The sequence below is a fragment of the Rousettus aegyptiacus genome, unplaced genomic scaffold (assembly GCF_014176215.1).
Source record: "Rousettus aegyptiacus isolate mRouAeg1 unplaced genomic scaffold, mRouAeg1.p scaffold_m13_p_5, whole genome shotgun sequence".
Classification (NCBI taxonomy): Eukaryota; Metazoa; Chordata; class Mammalia; order Chiroptera; family Pteropodidae; genus Rousettus; species Rousettus aegyptiacus.
This window is the reverse complement of record NW_023416308.1, coordinates 53,914,562-53,936,605: the sequence shown is the minus strand read 5'-3', so window position 1 is coordinate 53,936,605 and position 22,044 is coordinate 53,914,562. Positions and strand designations below refer to the sequence as shown.

The following is a 22,044-nucleotide window of genomic DNA, read 5'->3' as shown; positions in this document are numbered from 1 at the left end:
AATAAAGCTAACCCTCATTCAGCACTAGAAATTATAAAAACAAATCCCTTTTGATTTAATGTCTCTGTTTAATTTACAGATAGGTAGTTACAGAAGAATGATATCTCAAGACTGACTTATCTGACTAGTGCCTGCCAAGGGCTTTTTGCAAATTCTTACCTAGCTATCAAATAGGCAGTTAAAGTTACAAACATTCAACTTGTGATGACTTCAGCTTTTTTCTAAAACGTATTCATATCTTAATAAATTCTGAAATTACTTTCTACATTCTATAGCACTACTAAAAGAGCAAAACTGTATATTCCTGGTCAGCATGCAGGGACATGACAAAGAAACAGCTATAAATAACTAATTTAAAAATAAAATATATTCTGACCTAAGACAATTCAGAACCAATTCAAATATTTTTATACAAAACACATTTATTTCATTTAGTTCTCAGTTTCTTCTGCCCGTTAGTTACCTGTGAATAGTTTGCAAATTAAAAAGTCAAATGTTTTAGGTCTTAGGGAAAAATAATATCATTTAAAAAATCATATAGTTGGTATTGGATCCTTGGAAATAGGTTCATAACTATCTTAGAGCTATAACATTAAACCATTTAAAATCTGTATAAATTGTATTCTCAAACTTTATCTTTTGGAATCAATTTAATATCAATATATTTGTTCTACTCAATATTAAAATACAAATTTTTTTAAGAGGAATGCATGGCAACTCTTTTGTAAAGCGTAATTATAGATCAAAACTATTAATTTGGAGTGCCTCAACAATTATCTCCATATTTTTATCATAACGCTTAACCTGTGAAAACAGCCTTCCCCTTGCTATTATGTGTTGGCTGTTTCTATGGTAAACACACTACTGTCCTGGAAAGTCAAGTTGCCCTAGAATAAGTGAAAAAACAGATCTTACATTGTTAATCTTTATAAATTGCTTCTCAATTAATGGCCAGTCTAGTAAAGTTTAAGGCCAATCATTTCTTAATCATTTAGAAATGTCAAATTTCATGTTATGAACTTGAATATATAAACACTGCCCCCAAGTTCAAACGTGTGTGTTATAAAGCAATCATAAAATAGTTTCAGTTAAACTACAATGGTCATACAATGATTTAGAGGGTAATATACAGCTTGTAAAATATCAACGTGATTTTTTACCTAATATATGCAAATCTGTGGTATCATCAACATGTGGTATCATTATCAGAAGAAGTAAATGTAACTTGAAACAATTTTTTTTTTTTTTTAAATTTGGGGCAGCTTTGAAGTTAAAAGCATAAGGCTGAAATTATTGGCAAAAATTCAGTTTGGGAATTGCAGTTAGCTACAGATTTCAATTATCCATGCTATTCTTTTCTCTATTACCTCCTAGATAACTGAAAGTTGAATATATTAACTTATTGCATTATCTTCAGTCTAGAAGCTCTTACAGACAAGTTGGAGCTTATCTATTACTTGTGAAGTTAAAAAAAGTAGACCTTATGCACTGAAGTTCGGCTTGAACACTTGGCGGTGTAATATGCCTCTTTTTTCTCCCTCTTCTCCCCAACCTTTTACTGTCCTCTTGCTTCTCATTCTCAACTCTCTTCTTAAAGAGAACTAAAAACTCACTGTAACCCAATTTCCCTTCAAATAAACAATAGAAGTAGGGCATATAATGTAATTTTAAATATTAATTGTTTCTACCTCATTACATAAGTTCTTCATCCAATGTGTTTGCGTTTTATTTTAGAGTTTATAAAACTCTGTGTTTGACCCTTTGACATTTAAGAGTCATCTTAGGATCTTACTCTCTGATATCAAGAAATATGTCACTTTTGATCAATTTGAGCAAATCAGAAGAATGGTAGCTCAATAGACAGTCATAAATGACATTTGTTTCTGCACATCATTAAAAAATTATTATACTGATAATAGGAAACATTTTGTGGATCTTATAAAGTTCATGTTTTATTTGACACTTAATGGTGCCACCTAATAAATAATGGGCCTCCATTTTCTATAACTATTTATTTTTCTGTTTTCATTTTTTATTTACTGCTCCCTTCCTTATACATCAGAACACAAACCGTGAATTTATATTTTTAAATCTAAAACCTGAAAATAACAGCTGAAATATTAAACCTGATTTCCTTTGCTTTTGTGACACATGCAGGTAGTTCAGGATCACTGGAATGATAAACAATTAAATCAGCACAGTTAGACAAGTGCAGAGACAGTGGTGACTTGCCAGTGTTAAATGAAATGGTACAGCTCTGTCTTAGGATCATTTTAAACAAGAGATTAAGAAACGGAATCTAAGTCAACAGGAGAGAGAATTGTTTATTCTTTCAGAAAAAAAGTAGAATGTCACCTTGAATGCTCTTACGAGACTTTTTCAGTAACCAAATACATTTTTAATAAGGAGCTATGCTCCTTAAACTATGGTATGGGTTTCTATAAACTTTAGAAATATACTAATGCTTGATTATTAATATTTTCAATTCCACAAACATTGAGTATCTAAAATGTGTCAGAGACTGTGCCAAGTGCTGGAGATACAGGATGAACGATCTCTAAAACAGAATCTCTCAACTCTGGCTCTTCTAAGGACAGATCTCAATCTCCTGGGTACCATAGAATAACATCAACTCTAGCCCCACCCTCAGAGATTCTGAGTCAGTGTGTATGGGATGGGACTAGGTATTGTGGTTTTCAAAGCTCCTTAGGTGATTTAATATTCAGCAAGAGTTGATACACTTAAGTCATAAGTCATAGAACCATATTCCCTTAAAAAAATCAAAACAAAACAAAAGTACAATAATAATGCAGTAGCTAGACTTATAAATGTGTGGCATCCAAAATACTCTAAACTTTGTCTGGGGTGATGCACTTCACGGAAAGAGGACAAAGGACAAGGAAGGCTTCACCAGTGAAGTAATGCAAACATATTTCAGAATTTTATGCAGCTATAGGTAGTTAACATTCCTTAAACAAGTACTATGTGTCAGGTGCTTTCAATAGCACCACTAGCAATGCTCAGATGCAGGTGTTACTACACATGTTTGCAATGAGGAAATGAAGCTCAGGAAGGTTGAACGACTTGCTAAAAAACCACAAAACTTGTAAGTGGCAGGGTTAGGATCTGAACCCAAACACCCTGCCTCAAACTCAACATCATTTCTGGGGAAAAAGTAATAAATTTAGATCATTTTAAAATTTTAATATTTCCTAAATAAATAAATAAATAAATAAATAAATAAATGCCAATAAAGAGGCGCTCCTTGAATAGTTGTAGTGGGTAAGATATATGACGACAGATTCACATTTTATCATTTCTTTGTCCAACATTCTTTTTAATATTTTTTATTGGGATTTCAAAACAGTATAAATATTTTATTTGCTTTCAAGTTGGCCTAATAGAGATCCAAAAAGAGCAATGCCTTACAGAAAAGCAATTTCTTCTTTGAGTTAAATCCAATCTGAGGCCTGGGGAGATTTAGTTGGAGAGTTACAGTGATGTGCATACGGGATATCTCTACAACATTAGGGCCACCAGTGACTCTGCTGTCCCCCCTTAGCCATGCATTTTAAGCATGTAAGATTATCACCTAAACCATAAGCAGCAGACTCAGGCAACAGTTAACTAACTAGTTGTTTCGGTCCACATGTTCTAATAGGTTGTGCTTACCAACATAAACATTATCTATTAAAGCAGCCCGGTCCACAGGTCTTAAAAGTACCCCTGATTTTACACAATATAAGAGACGAGCCGTATTTTAGCTAAATGCCTTCACATCTATGATGCAAGCCAGCCTGGTAAGACTTTTAGAGAAAATTTTAATAATAACAAATCTTATCAAATAAAATAAGGATATAACCAACTATAAATTATAGTTTTATTCAGTAAGAGGAAATTTAAAGTTATTTCTCTATTAATTTGAGTTAAAAATTCAAATGAACATTCTCATCCTAAGATCATATCGCTCAGATATAGGATGAGGATATTTACTTTTTAAGAGTTTAAGTATTATTATTTTAACTTATGATGTTTATTCAGCCTGAATGTTCATCTCTTCTCCCCTCATTATACTTTCCTGAATCTCAAAGTTGAATGTGTACCTTCATATACCTCCAAACTATCCCAGACTTCTTTGCTTCTTCAGGGAACATTGACATCCCACGAACCACTCAGGGCAACGAGCATATAGTAATTCCTCATAACAAAATTGTATAATGGACACTGAATGAGTAGAGTTGAAATCTACAAAGAGTTTTGATCTTGGCTTTACCACGAGCCTGCCCACCAACACTGAGTCCTGGGCTAAATTAATATTCATTCGAGATGCACAATAGACTATTACCCAAGCACTGCTGCTGGAGGCAAAGCCCATGATTCTCTTTTCCAATCCATTGCTAACTAGACACATAGGCTTTGGCAAATTATTTACTTCACCTGGCTTTGGTTACCTCCACTGTTTGCAGTGGGGTTAATAATGTTTTACTTGTCTAGAAGCACAAAGCTCGTTTAGATAATTTTATAAGGTCTTTTCTAGCTCTACACTATGGCAGAGCTTTGACTGAATCAAATCTTTCTTACCCCCATATAAACAACACAGTCTGGGCAAAACATAGAACTTTATAAGAAGGTGCTGTGAAAAGATATGTGATAACGGACTGACGATAACCATCCGATTTAAGTGAATTAAATACATTGCATTGCTAATCCTTACTTATAATTACTATTAACACTCTTATCTGCTTATGAAGAACCTCTAATGTTCTGTTTCTTACCTTTTGGCTTCCTGTCATGGTATGACCTGCCTCGATAATGAGGGGTGTCCAAATACAGATTCTCAAGATCTTCTTGCCATGATTCGGGATTGAAGTGCTTGAGCAGATCTTCCACAGTATTGAATTCTGCAACTGTTTTGTCCAGAGCATCCGCAGTGAGAGTGGGATCCGTTACTGATGGAGAGTGATAGGATACCCCCTAAGAGTAATATACAGCTCAGTGTACTCAGAAAAAGCCCATTGCTATGAAACATAACAGTCATACAACTATATGGAAGGAACATGAACAGGATTCTGATTATAAGACATCATATGTGTAAATATTATGCTATAGTACTATTTCTAAATAAGAGCAATTAATAAATTACAGTCATTCACTTTTTTTGCAAATCAAAACCAGGAAAATCATAGAACTTCCACTTCATTTGAACTGCGATCATTAAAAAAGACATAGGCTAGATGGAAATATTAAAACTAAGTCATCCAATTTTTTGATTCAATGTCACAAATTATCCATATCCACATTAACAACTAATGGTGAGCAATTAAATTCTGAACTCCTTCTATGCAAATTTTGCATAATCCACTCCATTCTATCATATTTAGCCTATACATCCTCACTTTACAGGTCACCTAGCATTGTACATGTTGTGTGAGCAGAGTATGAATCTACTCTGAAGACAACTTGATAAAATTTGACACTCTAACCAGCTTATTTACTGTCAATGAGGATAATCAGCTATGAAACTTGTTCACTTAAGAATGAAAAATTCACATGGGAAGCACATGTTTTGCTTTGTTTTTTAAGTGCTGTAGCTTCCTAGTGATCCCAGGTGCCATTAAAACATTGTCAGGAATACTTTTTAAATGGGTAATCCAATATCACCAAAAGTCTGGAAGGGATTATGTATTTTGCCATAGAACATATCTCCACATAAGTTTCCAAGTGCTTACTTCACTAACCCTTGTACAATCTAGAGGTAAATGAGCCATGATTCAAGTATCTCTGTAAAAATTCATGACCCATTAACAAGGAAATAGAGAACACATGGTCTCAAATGATTCCTAAATGTTTTAAAGAAACTGCCAAACAAATAAGATTCCCTCAAGGGCAAATATCTCCTATCATTATAGGAAAATGTAAATTTGTGTTCCTGAAACCTAATTGCAGTATCCTACTGAGAAATAATATGTGCTATAGAGTCACAAACAGCAAAGCCCTCATTTATATTTTCACTCTCAGGTAATGTTTCTCTCTTTAGCCAATCAAGGTCCAAAGATCTGTAAGAGATTCGATGATCACTTGCTCTGATAGGAATGGTCCCTCTTTAGCAAAACTAAGTGTGTGAGGGCATTAACCTACCACTAGTGGCATGTAGAAATAGTTTTCAAGCACGTGCTGTGGGGAACGGGGGTGCAGAGTCAGGATTTGGGGAGATATGCAACAGATTGGTAAAGATGTTAGGCCCGCTCTTTAGGGCTGTGCATGTGCACATGAGAGCGTGTGTGTGTGAGTTATGTAAGCTGAATCCTGATTGAAGCACCCAGTTCTGTCTTTCACTTCTCTCTTGGAATCAAATACTAGAGGTGAATAATACTGAGATTCTGCACAAAAATCAAAATTCCCATTCAAATTGTACTGTCTGGAGAATCTACTGTCTATCTGGTTTATATTCACTAGATGATTTATAATTAGCATTGTATCACAGTAATGTGTGTCTAAAATCCAAAAAAAAAAAAAAAAAAAAAGTAAAATGAGCTGACCAAAATTAGGTGCATGGCAGACTACAAAAGCTTTGAAATTAAAATACTTCCTTTAGTTTTAAAAATAAAAGAAAGTATATCAATTGAAACATTCCAACACAAGCAAAAGCTTCTTACAATGGCTCTTGGGAACTCCTGACAAAATGTTTCCTAGGGTCACTCCTAACTATGCTTAGGATGTCATGTTCATCCAGATGACTCTTCAAGAGAAAGCTGTAGAGGGGCTCCTAGTCCCTGAGGGGGAAGTTTGGGTTTGCTCTTCAGACTAATGTTAAAAGAGCATTAACATTAGTCTGAAGAGCAAACCCAAACTACAGAGAAAATTGTCCTTATATATGAGCTATTTGTCCTTTAAGATTGTAATTTCTGTGCTTGGGTCAGGCATGGGTAGTCAGTTCTAAGTTGTCATGTCTAAGAAGCTTGAGAAGCCGGAGGACTGCTTAACAAAATAGTGCATTAAGTCCTGGTTGCAAAAGCTGCCTCTGGTATCTACCTTCAAATGTCAGTCTAAGGCTGATAACTGTCTAAGCCTCCTGCCTAGCCTCGTGGCTCCACGGCCTCGCCTGCTTTATTTTAATTTTCGCCTGCCTGACAATGATTCCTTACACCTAACTATGTTCAGAGTGTGCATCCTGGATTGTCGAAACCAAACAAATAAAACACTCTAAATATCACTATTAGAGACCTCTCTATCTCTGGATCAGATCATGTTGTTCTAGTCCAGCAGCCACATCAGGTAAATTAAATTGTCACAGAATCCAGAGCTAAAGACTCCTGCCATCTGAGGTAATTAACAACAACAAAAAAATCCCCCAGAGAACAAAAGATAGCATATCACTTTTGGAAAAAAAAAAAAATCAACTCCACTGACTCAGCTACACTGACCCACTTTAGTACCATGGACAAGCTTTCTCCATGCTCTTGACCTTTTAATGAAAAACTGCATTTATTATCTTGTATTTTATTGCTACATAAGTGCTACTCGGGATTGGTGAAAACAATGTCTGTTCTTTCTGTACAAAGCAGATAAGTAGAAAGAATACTGAGAAATGACTAAATTTGGAGAAAAAATTAGGGTCATGGACCATTTTGCAAGTTTCAGTGTGAGTTATGTTTTATTTCCAAGTCAAACTGAACACATGCCTGGTTTGCACTTATGTTATCTTACTGTAAACATTGGGATTTTTTACGTCTGAAAAGATCCTTGAAACGCAAAGGTTAACAGCTTCCCCTGGAATATTCAAAAAGCTATTTCAAAATTCCGCACTTGAGCTTGGCCATGGACCTGTTTGATACATTTGATGTGTTTGGACTGTTCTTTGGTTGGAATGTTCTGCTTTGAAACTGATAAATACTCCTGCCATAGTCTACCCCATGTTCCTACAAGTATTAGTATTTCCTGAAAACTTTCTGAAAGAGGAAAAAAAGGCATCTGATATAGCCCACTATAACCTAAATGAAATAAAAGAACACATGATGCTTGAGATCTGACTTTTGGTCAAGGCATAGGTCCTTAATTCAGCTGACATTGTTCTGGGTTGACCTTGCTACTCCATCAGTTTTTTTCACTGGCAACAGAAAAATAAGTTACTTACTGAGATAGAGCTTGTGACTGACTCCCAGTTGGTCTCTGAAGCTGCTGCGGGTTGGAAATCTTCCTAGAAGGCAAAGAAAGATCCATGTGAGTCAATCAAAACCTCTTTCAATTCACTATATGCAGAATTTCAACATGTCAGCCATCCAAATCTTTTTCCAACTAAGTGACAACAGAAATAGGGACTGCATTCTTGCTGAATAGGCCATTTGTCTTAAGCACTCTTCTCAAGAACTCTTCTCATTCAAGACATGGACTGCATTCACATTTACTTATCAGCACTGGTGAGATGGAAAATGTGTAGATAGGAGTTCAAAGTTTAACTCAGCCATCTTCTGGCTGTTTGACCTTAGGTAACCTCTCTAATCCCTCTCTTTCTTATCCGTAAAAAAATGGTATGGGATGCTTAAATTCCAGGGTTGTTTTGAGAATTGGATGCATTAATTGTGTAATTATAACTCAAACTTAATAAAGTGCTTAAAAAATAATAATAGTTATTATCAGTATTAATGGTTAGTTGGTTTGAACTAGGTTCTGCATCATGATCAATCCTGCCTGCTGAGCTAGTCTAGAATATCAGTGATCTTGTCAAAGATAAATTAACTGATAAAGTGCTATTCCTGACTCTATCAAGAAATGTCAGGAAGAATGGAGGGGGAAGACAGTAACTGTGGGAATGACAAAGTGCTACCCACTGGAAAGAAGGTAAAGGGCAGACCTGAGAAAATTATTTATCTCAGAGAGCCATAAAGGATACATGATAGCAATGGACCTCAGAAAAAGAAACTTCTCTTAAAAGGCAAGCTTCTCTCCAGTACGTATATATGTGACTTTTATGTTAATTACTCTAGCACCAATAAGTTTAAAAAAACACAATGGGAAAAAAAGCTGATTCTACCATTTTTACATGTTACACATGATTTCTTGATCTTGTTAACATAAATTACCTTGGTTAACTTCTTCCAGCCTGATCAGGGAGCAGGAGGTATTTTTAAGATATTGACAAGAAAAATTCAGCCACTCATATATAAGGACTTATTTACCCAGGTATACTTACTGAATGAGAGCTAAATATCAGGACTAAATTTCTTTAACACTTTGAGGAGGTGGAAGTACATTTGTTAATTGCTCATGATGAGGCTGGTTTATATATAAATATCTGTGTTGAAGAAAATTTTAGTTATTTACCAAGAAAGAACAGAGTCAAATGTGGGATTCAAAGAATGAACATCTATTGAAAACTGGCTAGACATCATTATTCTAGTCTTAACCTCATAGAAGATAGGAAAGAAAAAGAAAATGTGGTCTCTGTAGTCTGAAGGATAGACTACGCATGAAAAGGACACTGAATTTCCACAGCAGAAGGATATGTGAAAACGAATGAAAGTTGGAATTTATATGAGTCTTCATAAGCTAGTAAGCAGGTGAAACTGGATAGGACAGCTAATGACTTCTCTATGTCTTGAAGAAACTATTGGTAGGAGGATATATGCTGGATAAGACAGACATAAACACTCCTTAGAATTTTCATTTTCACTCATTCATTATTTGTTAGTCACCTACTATGGGATACATTCTAAGCTGAGGGTAGAATCACGAGGAAATGAGAAATTATCCTTATTCTCGAGGAGTTCAAAATGTAGACACATAAACAGGTAAAATAAACTCATACACGTGCTCTGATACCAGACTAATCAGAATACCATGGAAGTAGTAGAAAATTCTACCTGGGGAGGAAGTGGGCTTGGAAAAATTTCATATTAGAAGGTGACTCTTAGCTGTGTCTTCTAGACTCAGATAAATATATTAATAAGTAGATGTTTACTTATAAAGAAAAAAAAAAGGTAGGGTAGAAGACTCAGTCAAAAAAAGAGTGATTGGTGAGATTGCAAATTGGTAAAGCCTCTACGGAAAACAGTATGTTAGTTTCAACAAGCCAGTGCAAATTCAGCCTTTGATTCTCTTACCTCATGCTTGTGAACTATAATTGTAATATGGTTCTCTCAGTCCATGCCAAGAATCTCTGCATTTTGGTGCTGTGGGTAATTTATTGAGGGTACCTAGGGGTCCGATTCTCTCTCTTGAGAGATGAGCAAACTGAAGCTCAGCAGGCCCAACTGAATTATTACTGGAGTTTGGACTAGAACCCTGTTGTGCATCTCATAGTCACATGCTCTTTCCAGCCCATCAAATATTATATATCATCCTATAATTACAGGTATCTTAAACTTCATTGCCTTAATCTAATAAGAATTAATTTGTATTATTAAAAACAACAACATTCTCAGCTTATGTCCTTCCCTTTAAAGTAGTTTATAATTATATTTTGATAATGAAACTCATTATTTGGCATTTTGAAATGAAATTTCCTCCCTCATTCTCTGCATTTTACTATTTGGAGTAGTTTTTAAAACATAGATATAATTCACAGATCTTCACTTTCGAAATAGCTTTGTATGCATAGTTTGGCTTGTACAAGAAAAGTGTTATAGATTATGGACGTATGCAAAAATAAAATCTTAAAGTACATGAAAATGCATGTACTTTAAGCATGGAAGATATATTTCTAAACATGAATGCAAAAGTCAAAAAACAAAAATTGATATACCTAACATACACAAAATGTTGTACGAATCCAAAAAAAAAAATACCAAAAACAAAATTGAAAGCATTATGACAAACTAGAAAACATACTTATACCAGTTTAACAGATAAATAGTTACCATTCTTAAAATAAGAGTACATTCCATATCATACTATTTTGCTATAAACGTGTATGGATATCCAATCGATAAGACTTAAAACGTATTCACAGAAATACTGACATCGTTGGCACTAAATGATGGATAATTTTTCTTTCTTTCTTTTTTTCTATTGTGAAAATTAATAAAGGAGACCTCAACCAAAATTGGATTCAGAAGTGCCTGCAGGAGGAGCTCTCATGCTGTCCTACTCATTCTTGGTTGCCCCAAACAGGAAGAGTCGTGCTTTGTCCATAGGAAGATGTTTTCTATTCTATAGTACCACCTCAGCAGGAGGAATGAAGATTTTCTCCTCCCCAGGGAATAGCCCAGCCATCGAGAAACTGTCACAACACACCTAATGAAAAGCCACAATACTTCAAACTCTGTTTCCTCCAATGAACTCTTCGTTTATAAAAGTTCCTCCCAGTTTCCTGTTTCCACTATAGAAGAATGTTCTTCTCCTTTGTTCTCTGGACTTGCCTGTGGTTTTTGTCATAGCCTGTATGTCCTGAATTGCAACTCTCTGCTATTCCTGAATAAACTCAGTTTTGCTGCTAAAATCACTAACTTTTATTTTTAAGGTCATATATATATATATATATATATAAAATTTTCATAATAAACATCTCATTTTAACAATAAACTTCTGAAACAATAATGGAAAAGAAAAAATGAATCCAAATGTGTATGAGCATTTACCCTAATGTGTTATGTTATTATATTGAATGGTATTACCCATATATTCCCTGGTAGGAAATAAAAGCCTTCTTGTGGAACTGCTTCTCACTAATTACTAAAAAGATAATTATCAAAAAATGTAACATAAAGAATTCTAGAATGATCACACTTGGCTCCACCTAAATCATGAATAATACAACACAAACTTTTGATGTCTTCAAAAATAGTCATGAAAACATGCCATGATGGTCAGACAGGTATTTGTCTGGCTGTTTGAGGACAGTTTACTCACAGGCTGAAAGCAAACATAGTGAGGGATAAAATAACACTACAGATAACTAATATTTTGAATTATAATTTTTGCCATTAAAGACTGGAATATGAATGGAAATTTCCACGTTTTCAAAGAATATCAAAAGATATTCTTGCTATCAGTCCTCTTGAGCCCATCCTAGAGGACAGGTAGTATAAGCTAACAAGAAAAAAGTCCACTCATACCTCTACCAAGGGTAGCTTACATACATTTAATCATTGCGTACCTGTAATGGATGCCTAAACAAATCCCTCTCTTATCCCTTGATAGTGGAGCTGGGGACACTTGTCTTTTGAGTCTCTGAAGACAGTTGTTGCCAGGCCAATATTCCAAACATTTGGGATGATTAATTGTACCACCTGTTTCTGGATCTCAGGGAGGATGGCTGTTCACTTTTATCCTAGGTGATTATTCTGTACGTAATGAGCCATAAACTGTTCATTACTCACAGGAATGTATTCAACCATCTCTTAAAAAAAAACATATGCAGTTACTTGGAGTTTTTAAAAAGCTTTCAACCAAAACAATCTACTTTACCAAGGATGACTTATTTGGGAAAAGTTTTAAGAGACATTTATTTGTCCAACTATTTTCCATATTTTGAAAAATTTTCTTCTGTTTGCTGTTTTATATTCATTTCTCAGAGGAGGAAAACAAAAAAGTTCTTTCCTATTGTATCTGTGTTTCTTGACTGAGCTAATGCTTAGAGAGTTTCTTTTAAAATGCATAAGAAACAGAGGAATTTGTCAGAATACATAAAACGATAACAAATGTATACAGTATCAACATTTATTCCTTCAGTGAATTCTGCGTTTGTTCATGATACTCTACTCTGGTCAAGACTCACTGACAGAAACCCAAATAATCCTAAACGTATAGGCCTGTGCCCTGGGATCACTCTATGGGGAAGATCCTTTAGAACAAAGACTTTTGATACTTCGGTACATGAATTTTTGGCATGCAGTCTAAGAAATGTACGTGGAAGTAATAGCATAGTGATGTCCTAATGTCCAGAGGAACAGAATAAAGCAAAAATTAAAAACCCTTAGGATCAAACTCTATGATCCAACCAAACTTTTACAAGTATATTTCATTATATGCTCATCATCAAAACAGCTCTTTTTCAAGTAATGTGGGAAAGGCTTTGGCTGGAGACCAGCTTTTATTGGCAACAACATTTAATACAAGGATATCGAGAGTTCAAGAATCAATAATTAACACCAATCAAAGAGCATCTTTCAAAGTTAGAGAATTTGCCTCTCTAATTTTAATAACATATATTCTTAAAGCTATAAGGAGCCCTGAATTATCTCTGGAAATATAATTTTAATAAAATATAAAATATATCTTTAATAACAAATAGCCTCATACATAAGACACACCTATAGAGTTCTGGGGATTTAAGAGTTAATTTTACAACTTTTTTATTTATCATTATGGACAATAAAGTACAATGTTTTAATTGAGAACTTCTAGGATTCATCGATTAATAATCTGTGTAATCTTAATGCCAACATCAAGAGATTTTTCAAGTTTATTTTTCTTATGTTATGAGACAAGGAACTTACGCTTGTGAGTTTCTGATTTCTTCAGACTGAATTAGTCTTGGAAGTTGTTCCCAATAGGATAAACAAAGATTAGAGCAAACACCAGTCCAATGAATAAAGAAGAAAGTTACTCGGTGAGCAGAGAAGAGGTCATCAACTCGAGGGGGCTGTGAGAGCCATACTTGAGAGCTAGAGAATCAAGACATGATTGCAGATAGAGAAAGGAGGTCTATTTGATTGGGGGGAGGGGGAAGAGGAACAACCTGCAATTCTTGCTTATGTACTAAGACTTGAGGAAAACACAATAATCCTGGAGAGGAGAGATGGATGGTCAAAAAGATCGATTAAAGCCTGTGTTTACCAAACAAGGATGCCTTAGCAAGGGGCCATGCAGAAAACTGCAAATTGTAAAATATCACTTTGCTAACTGCTTTCTTTTTGTTTGATACAGACCAAATAATAAATGAGTATTTAATTTACATCTCCAAAAATACTGCCAGAGGTCTCTCTACAATGTGTTGTTGAAAAGCTAGGTGTGGATTTAAATTCTGTGGATAGCCCTTGTAAATAAAGTTTAGTATTAAGAAAATTCCATGATTAATTATTTGGTAGTAACAGCTGCCTTTTATGGAGCAGAGACAATGTACTGGGCACCAAATGGAACCATTTCTGTACATTACCTCATTCACCATTTCTTCAGCTTTAAGAGATGAGGAAGCAGGGAGGCAGATAATTAAGTAATTTTCCCATGGAAACAACTTTTTAAAAAATTAAATTTATTGGGGTGACATTGGTTAATAAAATCATATAGAATTCAAATATAAGATTCAATAATACATCATATGTGTTTTGCACTGTGTGTTCACCATCCAAAGTTAAATTTCCTTCCACCACCAAATATTTGACCCTCTCTACCCTTATCTAGCTCTCCCCTCTCCCCCTTCCCTTTGGTAACCACTAAACTATTGTCCATGTCTATGAGTCTCTGCTTGTTTGTCATGTTCATTTGTTGCTTTTAGTTTTATATCCCAAATATGAGTGAAATCATATAATTCTCAACTTTTTCTGTCTGACTTATTTCACTTAGCATGATAATCTCAAGATATATCCATGTTATTGCAAATGGCGCTATTTCATCTTTTCTTATGGCTGAGTAATATTCTATTGTATATAAGTACCACATTTTCTTAATCCCATGATCTATTGAAAGACACTCTGGTTGTTTCTATGTCTTGATCACCATAAATAATGCTGCTATGAACTTCAAGGTACATATATCTTTACAAAAAAATGTTTTCAAATTTTTGGATAGGTGCCCAGAAGACGGGTTGCTGGGTTGTATGATAATTCTATTTTTAAATTTTTTGAGGAAAACTCCATACTGTTTTCCACAAAACAGTGGCTGTACCAACTTACATTTCCACCAGGAATGTATGAGGATTCCTTTTTCCCCACAACCTCTCTAATACTTGTTATTACTTGCCTTGTTGATGACAGCTATTTTAACAGATGTGAGGTGTTATCTCATTGTGGTTTTGATTTGGATAGCCTGCAAGATACAGCATCCATTTATGATTAAAATACTTAATCAAGTTGATATAGAAGGAATATACCGCAACATAATAAAGGTCATTATTGACAAGTCCTCAGCTACATCATGAAAAACTAAAAACTTTTCCTGTAAGATCAGGAATAAGACAAGGTTTTCTCCTATCACCGCTATTATTCAATATACTGTTGGAAGTCTTAACTAGAGCAGTCAAGCAAGAGAAAGAAATAAAAAGCATCCAAATCGGGAATGAAGAAGTCAAACTGTCACTTTTTGGAGATGACATGGTTCTCTACATAGAAGATCCTTAAAACTCCACTAAAAAACTATTAGAAACAATAAACAAATACATTAAATTTTCAGGATACAAAATCAATGTACAAAAATCCATAGTGTTCTTATATACTACCAATGAATTTTCAGAAAAAAAAAAACTGAAAAAAACCAATTCTTTTTGTAATTGCAACAAAATACCTAGGTATAACCTAATGAAGCATGTGAAGGACTTACACACTAAAAACTATAAGACATTATTAAAAGAAATTGAAGACACAAAGAGATGGAAAGATATTCCACATTCAGAGACTGGAAGAATTAACGTAGTTAAAATGACTTTAATATCCAAAGCAATACACAGATTTAATGCAATCCCCTTCAAAATCCCAATGGCAATTTTTAAAGAAGTAGAACAAAAAATCATCAAATTTGTATGCAACCACAAAAGACCCCAAATAGCTAAAGCAATCCTGAGAAAAAAGAACGAGGTCAGAGGTATCACACTGCCTGACTTCAAATTATACTACAAAGCAAAAAGAATCAAAACAGCATGTTATTGGCAGAAAAACAGACACACAGGCCAATGGAACAGAACTGAGAGTCCAGAAATAAACTCTCAGATATATGAGCAAATAATTTTTGACAAAGGAGCCAAAAATATAGAAAGGAGTAATTCAATAAATGGTGCTGTGAAGACTGAAAAGCCACATGCAAAAGAACGAAACTAGACTGCTCTCTGTTGCCATATACCAAAATGAATTCGAAATGGATCAAAGATCTGAATACAAGACCTGAAACAATAAATAGCATAGAAGAAAACATAGATACCAAATTAATGGACTTTGGATTTAGAGAAGATTTTATGACTTTGATCTCAAAGGCAAGGGAAGTAAAAGCAAAAATAAATTAATGGGACTATATTAAACTAAAAAGTTCTGCACAACAAAAGAAATCATCAACAAGACAAAGAGGTAACCATCTGAATGGGAGAAGATATTTACAAATAACGCCTCCAAAAAGGGGCTAACATCCAACATATGCAAAGAATTCATACAACAACCATTTTAAAAAAGATTAAAAAATGGGAAGAGGACCTGAATAGACATATCTCTCAAGAAAAAGTACAAATGGCCAGCAGCTGTATGAAAAAATGCTCAACCTCACAAGCCTGGGTATTAGAGGCTCTGCAAATTTCTGAACCTGAGGCTGACTCTCCATGCTCTTTCATCTCTGCTAAACTATTCCTCCTTTCATTTATAAAGAATCCTTTTATAAGATAAACAAACATTCCTGATTTCTGCTAATACAGGTTTTCATACATTCCTTAAATGCATTTCAAAAGAACATTTGATTCGCTTCACCAGTAGCCTGAAAATTATTAAAGATTGTACTTTTGATATTGCTAAACTAATCTTAAAGACTATTTATACTCCCAAGCTGAAATGGATGGCTGAGGAAATTATTGTGCTACCTTAGGAAAATTGCAAGTTTGAAATGAAAAGAAGAAATATTGACCTGAATTATTCATATTTTCCTTTCCTTGCACTTAGAACAATGTTTGGTACATAGTGAACACTCTTTTTGTTTTGTTTTTGTTGTTGTTGAGGAAGGAAATACTGTTTTATACTCAAAAGGCATTTCATTTTCATTGGACAACTCTGTGCCGAAATTCATACTCTTAAGAACTGCTAAAGTTCTTTCTACTTAAATGGCATTATATAAGTGGATTATCCTCATTTTGGCCCAAAACTAGTTACATTATTAAAACAAATATTAGAGAAAATGGGAATTACAAACACTGTGAAGATTAAGGCCATGTCACAAATATCCGTTAGCTAAAATTATTTCCTCTATGAACTCAAGTACTTCAATTGCTAATTAAAACTTCTAAGATCTGATGTTAGGGAGAAAAATACCATTTGAAGTCCAATAGACAAAGCCATGGTCAACACAGCTTGACACAATCAATCTCAGGGAACAAAGCACTCATGAAACATTATTTAGCAAACGATATGTTTATAAAGAAAAGGGGAACATCTTATAAGAAGATCAGGGGCAAGTCAGTCATAGGGCATTCAAAAAGCTGTTTCTTTTAAAAAATGTGAATATTGCCTAGGGATGTGATTTTGTGTTGTTGGTCACACATTTTCCCTGTACACATTCATCCTTATTCTTATACTTGACAAGTAAGCATTCATCAGAGCTGCCACCCATCATCATTATCATTTAGCATTAGAGGTTATATATCGAATGTAAAATATTTAACAGCATGTTGATATTGCAGAACTATGTAAATTAACTAACGGTTAATTCAGAGGACAACTTTATTCTTGACCTGACTATACGGGGATTTCCGGACCCATTTTGTGGTTAAACTAGAGAGTTGGTTCATGTAAAGTTTGAAACAAAAGTATAGAACCCATACCCTTGCAAAGCACTCCTGAAAGAAGGTGAGATTAGCACATTCTTGACCTTGCAGTTCCTCTTTCCACTTCCCACTCAACTAGCAACTAATCAAAGCAGCTTGCAGGTTTCGAATCTCAAAAGCAGGCTTGCTGTCTGGGCCCATTAGCTGAATTTGTTGAAGCTGAGTGACAAGTACACAGGTCATGGGTTTAATTCCGATAAGAGCTGGTAGAGCTTTGCACAGGGAAAAGCTCAATACAGTAGTCAGGCTCTGGTTAAAGCCAGTGAAGGAGACCTGGGAACAGATGTGCAACTCAGTCAATAAAACTGCATCTCCACTCCTGAGTAAACAACTCAAAGTCTTCTCCCACTGGTTAGAAAAATCACTTTTAAATGGCATTTAAAGGAGAGATCCTGTGATTTGAATCCTATTGTTCATATCTACGGGGTTCACAGTTCCTTTTTACTTTTGATTATCATCAGTTAACAGCAGCATTTTTTACTTTTGCCTGCTATAACATTAGCAGTATTCATAAGAAGTTTTAGTGAGTGAAAACACTAGGCTTTGCAGAGCAAAACTTTAATACTAGATTGGCTCTCTTTTGCTTCCTACTGTACTTTTTTGGTATTATCACATGCTGTGTACTAAGTGAATGCAACTTCACTGCTGTATCTGTCTACGCCAAATATAATTACAAAGGTAATGTTTGCTGTCAATAAATAAAACAAATAAATAAGCAGAAAAACAAACAAACAAAAAGTGTAATGTATTCCAAAGCCAAAGAGAAAATACTCTAGAAACTGGGTAAACTATTACTTCTCTTTCACTAGATTTGGAAAAGTCAGAGCTGACTGTTTTGTTGTCTAGGCCCAAAGAATAGCTGAGATAGTCCCGCAATATGGATTTTTTAAGGCATATTTCATATGTCATACTTACACCTCAGACCTATTTCTTCAGAGTTTTATTCTTTATTTGACTAAGGTTTTTGAATGACCAAAATATGCAACTCACTGTTCTAGACACTGGAAAATGCATAGAAGCAAAGTTGTACAATTGCCCTTGAGGAATTTATCTAGATTCATTCTAATTCCCCACCCTTGTCATTCCCTTTCACAACAGCAAATTTATTTTCTTAATGGCTTACCGTTATGTGAAATTATCTTGCTTATTTATGTATGCACTTATTTCTGAGTCTGTGTCTCATTAGAATGCAAGTCCCTGAAGGGTAGGACATTTTCTAACTTTTTCACTGCTCAATGCACAGCACTTACAACAGGATCTATTAACTAACATACATTTAGTATATACTAGTTAAATGAAAGAATAGTCACTGCATTACTTGAGGAGTAAATATGATTCAGCTTTGGCTATTGTGTGTTAATAAATATCTGTGGAATGAATAAATTAATACTACAAGGCCTACATAAATAAGTGCTCCATTAGGGCTATAAGCAAAGTTCTGTTGGTCTGCAGAGGAAAAAAATGATTTAAGACCGTCTAAGAGGTTCTGGGGAAGGTCTTAGAAGAAGTGGCCTTGGAGTTGACCTTTGAATGATAATTAGAGTCTTCGGTAAAAGAGTAGACAGGTGGAGGGGAGAGCAGGCACAAAGGCAGAAAGTAGCATGATCTTGGACCTATGAGTATGCCCGAAAGCACTGGGCTGAAAATGAGGCTGAAAAGGAAGAATCAGGACAATCAGAGGGTCTTCAATGCTAGGCTTGGCATTTTTTTTTTTCAGTAGGACACTTAATCATCATTCAGCAAGTACAGATTTCTACTCTTGCTGACTACACAGTTCAAGGTGCTGAAGACACAGAAATGAAAAGAACATCAAGGTCACTGCTCTCTGTGAGCTTTCATCCTGACCATCCTTTGCCTACATACAAGGAAACCAAGTCCTCAAGTGGTCAAGTGTCAGCGTCACTAGCAGATCTGGTGCCTGGGGCCTAGGTCTCTAGACATACTGTACTGCATTGCAGTAACTCATAGAGAGCTGGTTAACATAGCCACATACCCCTTACCCCTGCTCACATTACTCCCTTTCTGTACATATGAAAAATAAGAAAAAAAAAATTTGTGTCTTCTTGACTTTAGTGATCTTAAGCAACGTAATGGAGTTCCTAGAAAACAAATAATAAACAACCGATAGCTATTCTGAGAGATGAGAATAGTGGTAAAAAATCAAAGATAAGATTTAAAAAAAAAAAAAATTTTAGGAATATCCATAATCTTCTAAGGCAACTTTAGAATTAGAAGTGATTCCTTATTTTGGTAATCAAAACCTTAAAATGATAATAGCATTTTCCACTCAAATACAATTTAGTTTTATCTTATCCCTCAGCAGGGTACAAAATTACCTTTCTTCTTCAAAGAAGAGTTAAAATGTTTGCCTGATGAGAGGATTCAATAGATGAGAATCCTTTAAGTACTTTGTGATGACCCCTAAGGTTGGTCAGCAGGGATTGATTTGGTGGGATTACTGGAAACTATCTCTAAACCCAGCAGGGGTTATAGAAATGCTAGAATACAAATGGGCCTGGATGGCTTTCATCAGCCAATCTCTAAGTACAGACAAAATAAAAGTAAACTCCATGCCTTTAAATGAAGAGCAGAGGCACTGAGGCACTCCTTTGCTACTCACCTTTCTAAATTAAGGATTGCAGTAATTCTGGTTGGTAGAAAGATTTGATATTCAGTGTGCTAAAGCATTTTTAAAATGTGTCTTTGGTTACAGCACTCAGAATCTAATTCCACATGGAATATCATGTGACCTTGGGCAAGGTAAATTCTCTATGCTGGAGATTCCTGATTTGTAAAATGGAAAAAACACCCCACCCTCATTTCCAGGTTAGTCGAGGATTAAATTAGATAATTAGATAACTGGCCCGGGTGGACGTTCATTGCATTCTTTCCAAAACTAGGAAGATGGCTAAATTAACACACCTGCAAAATTGGGAATCACCTGTTACATGTTCTGGAGTCAGATTCTCCGAATTCAATCCCAACTCCATCACTGACCAGTTGAAGTTCTTGTACCAATTGCTTAATTTCTCTGTGCCTCAGTATTCTCATTTAAAAATAGAGACAGTAGTAATTCCAATCTCAAAAGAAAGTATTGATGAGCAAATAAATTATTATATGTAAAGCTGTTAGAAAAGTGCTGACATATAGAAAGTCTTAGACTTAATACATTTCACATTTCTTTCCTTGGAAAAAATGTTGATTGATCCATTCAACCTATAGTGGCCTAACATGCTATCACCTCAAATGCACGTTAAGATTTTGACATTTTCAGAAAGCTTTAACATTTTTCATCTCATTTCACTCTCTCTACCACTATGTGAGCTGGGTACAAAACAATTATTTGGTTCTTCTCAAAGAGATCTTCTGATTCCTGACTGATAATTTCTGCAACCATCAGGCAAACGAATATATAATGTCTTTTTGGGCTTTTTTTCCCTGAGAATGCAATGCATTCCTCCAGCTTCATAACTATCTCCAGTAGCCTCCCTACAAAAGTAGTTCTGCTCCATCCCGCAACAAATGATTGAGTGCTTACTGCTTGCTAGGCGCTGTTCCAGGCATTGGGAATATGTGGTAAACAAACTAAACATGGTCAATTTGGTCATGCGAGGAATAGCTAAGATGGGAACAGATGCATGTAAAAGTATTTTGCCAGCTGAAAATTACTATATATATATATATATATATATATATATATATATATATATAGGATTGCAATTTATGCACTCTGGAAAATAGTAAACAAAAAATATTTAAAGGAAAGGACATGCTTTAGAAATAGTTGAAGGAATTTAAATATAAAAGCTATATATGTGTATGCAAACTACTAATTTATGTAGGAGTTCAGTCTATTTCTGAACTAGATCACCTTTTAACCAGTCTCCTATTTCTTGGTAAAACACGTCTACATCCAAACTAATTATTGCTCTCTCTAACTCATGAATTAAAATTTATAATATTAGAGGTGGGAGAGACTTTATATATCAATGACCAGTGCTTTTGACTTACAGGCACAGTGTTCTCTCACTCTGTTGAGTCTCTCTTTTCAGGGCTTCTCCCTAGTGCCCTTCTGGTGGGAGGAATGTACTTCCTGCCCCCTTGACATCAGGCTTGGCCATGTGACTTCCTTTGACCAATAAAATGTGAGGAGAAGCTTTAAAACACATTGTGTGGTTCTCCTATTGCTCTTTTATCTCTTCTGCTTGTCCCAGGTGGTGACGGCTAATCCTTTAGCCTGGGCTCCCACATGAAGAAGATACATGGAGCACAGCTACAGGAGATTAGAATCTGATATGTAATATAAATGAGAAGTCAATCTTTGTCTTTGTAAACCACTGAAATTTCGGGGTCATTAGTTACTATAACATAACTAA

At 34.9% G+C, this 22,044-nt stretch overlaps 1 protein-coding gene across 3 annotated transcripts in view; it reads right to left on the bottom strand.

The window, feature by feature from the left end:
- The window catches only part of PDGFD (platelet derived growth factor D), a 216,348-nt gene that overhangs the window by 19,897 nt on the left and 174,407 nt on the right, over nucleotides 1–22,044 (bottom strand). For all 3 annotated transcript variants that reach the window (XM_016163672.2, XM_016163671.2, XM_036220235.1), the window contains exons 4-5: nucleotides 8,135–8,197; nucleotides 4,776–4,974 (exon numbers count right to left, since the gene is read on the bottom strand). In XM_016163672.2, coding sequence (XP_016019158.2) covers nucleotides 4,776–4,974; nucleotides 8,135–8,197 — 262 coding nt within the window. The remainder of the gene's footprint in view (nucleotides 1–4,775; nucleotides 4,975–8,134; nucleotides 8,198–22,044) is intronic.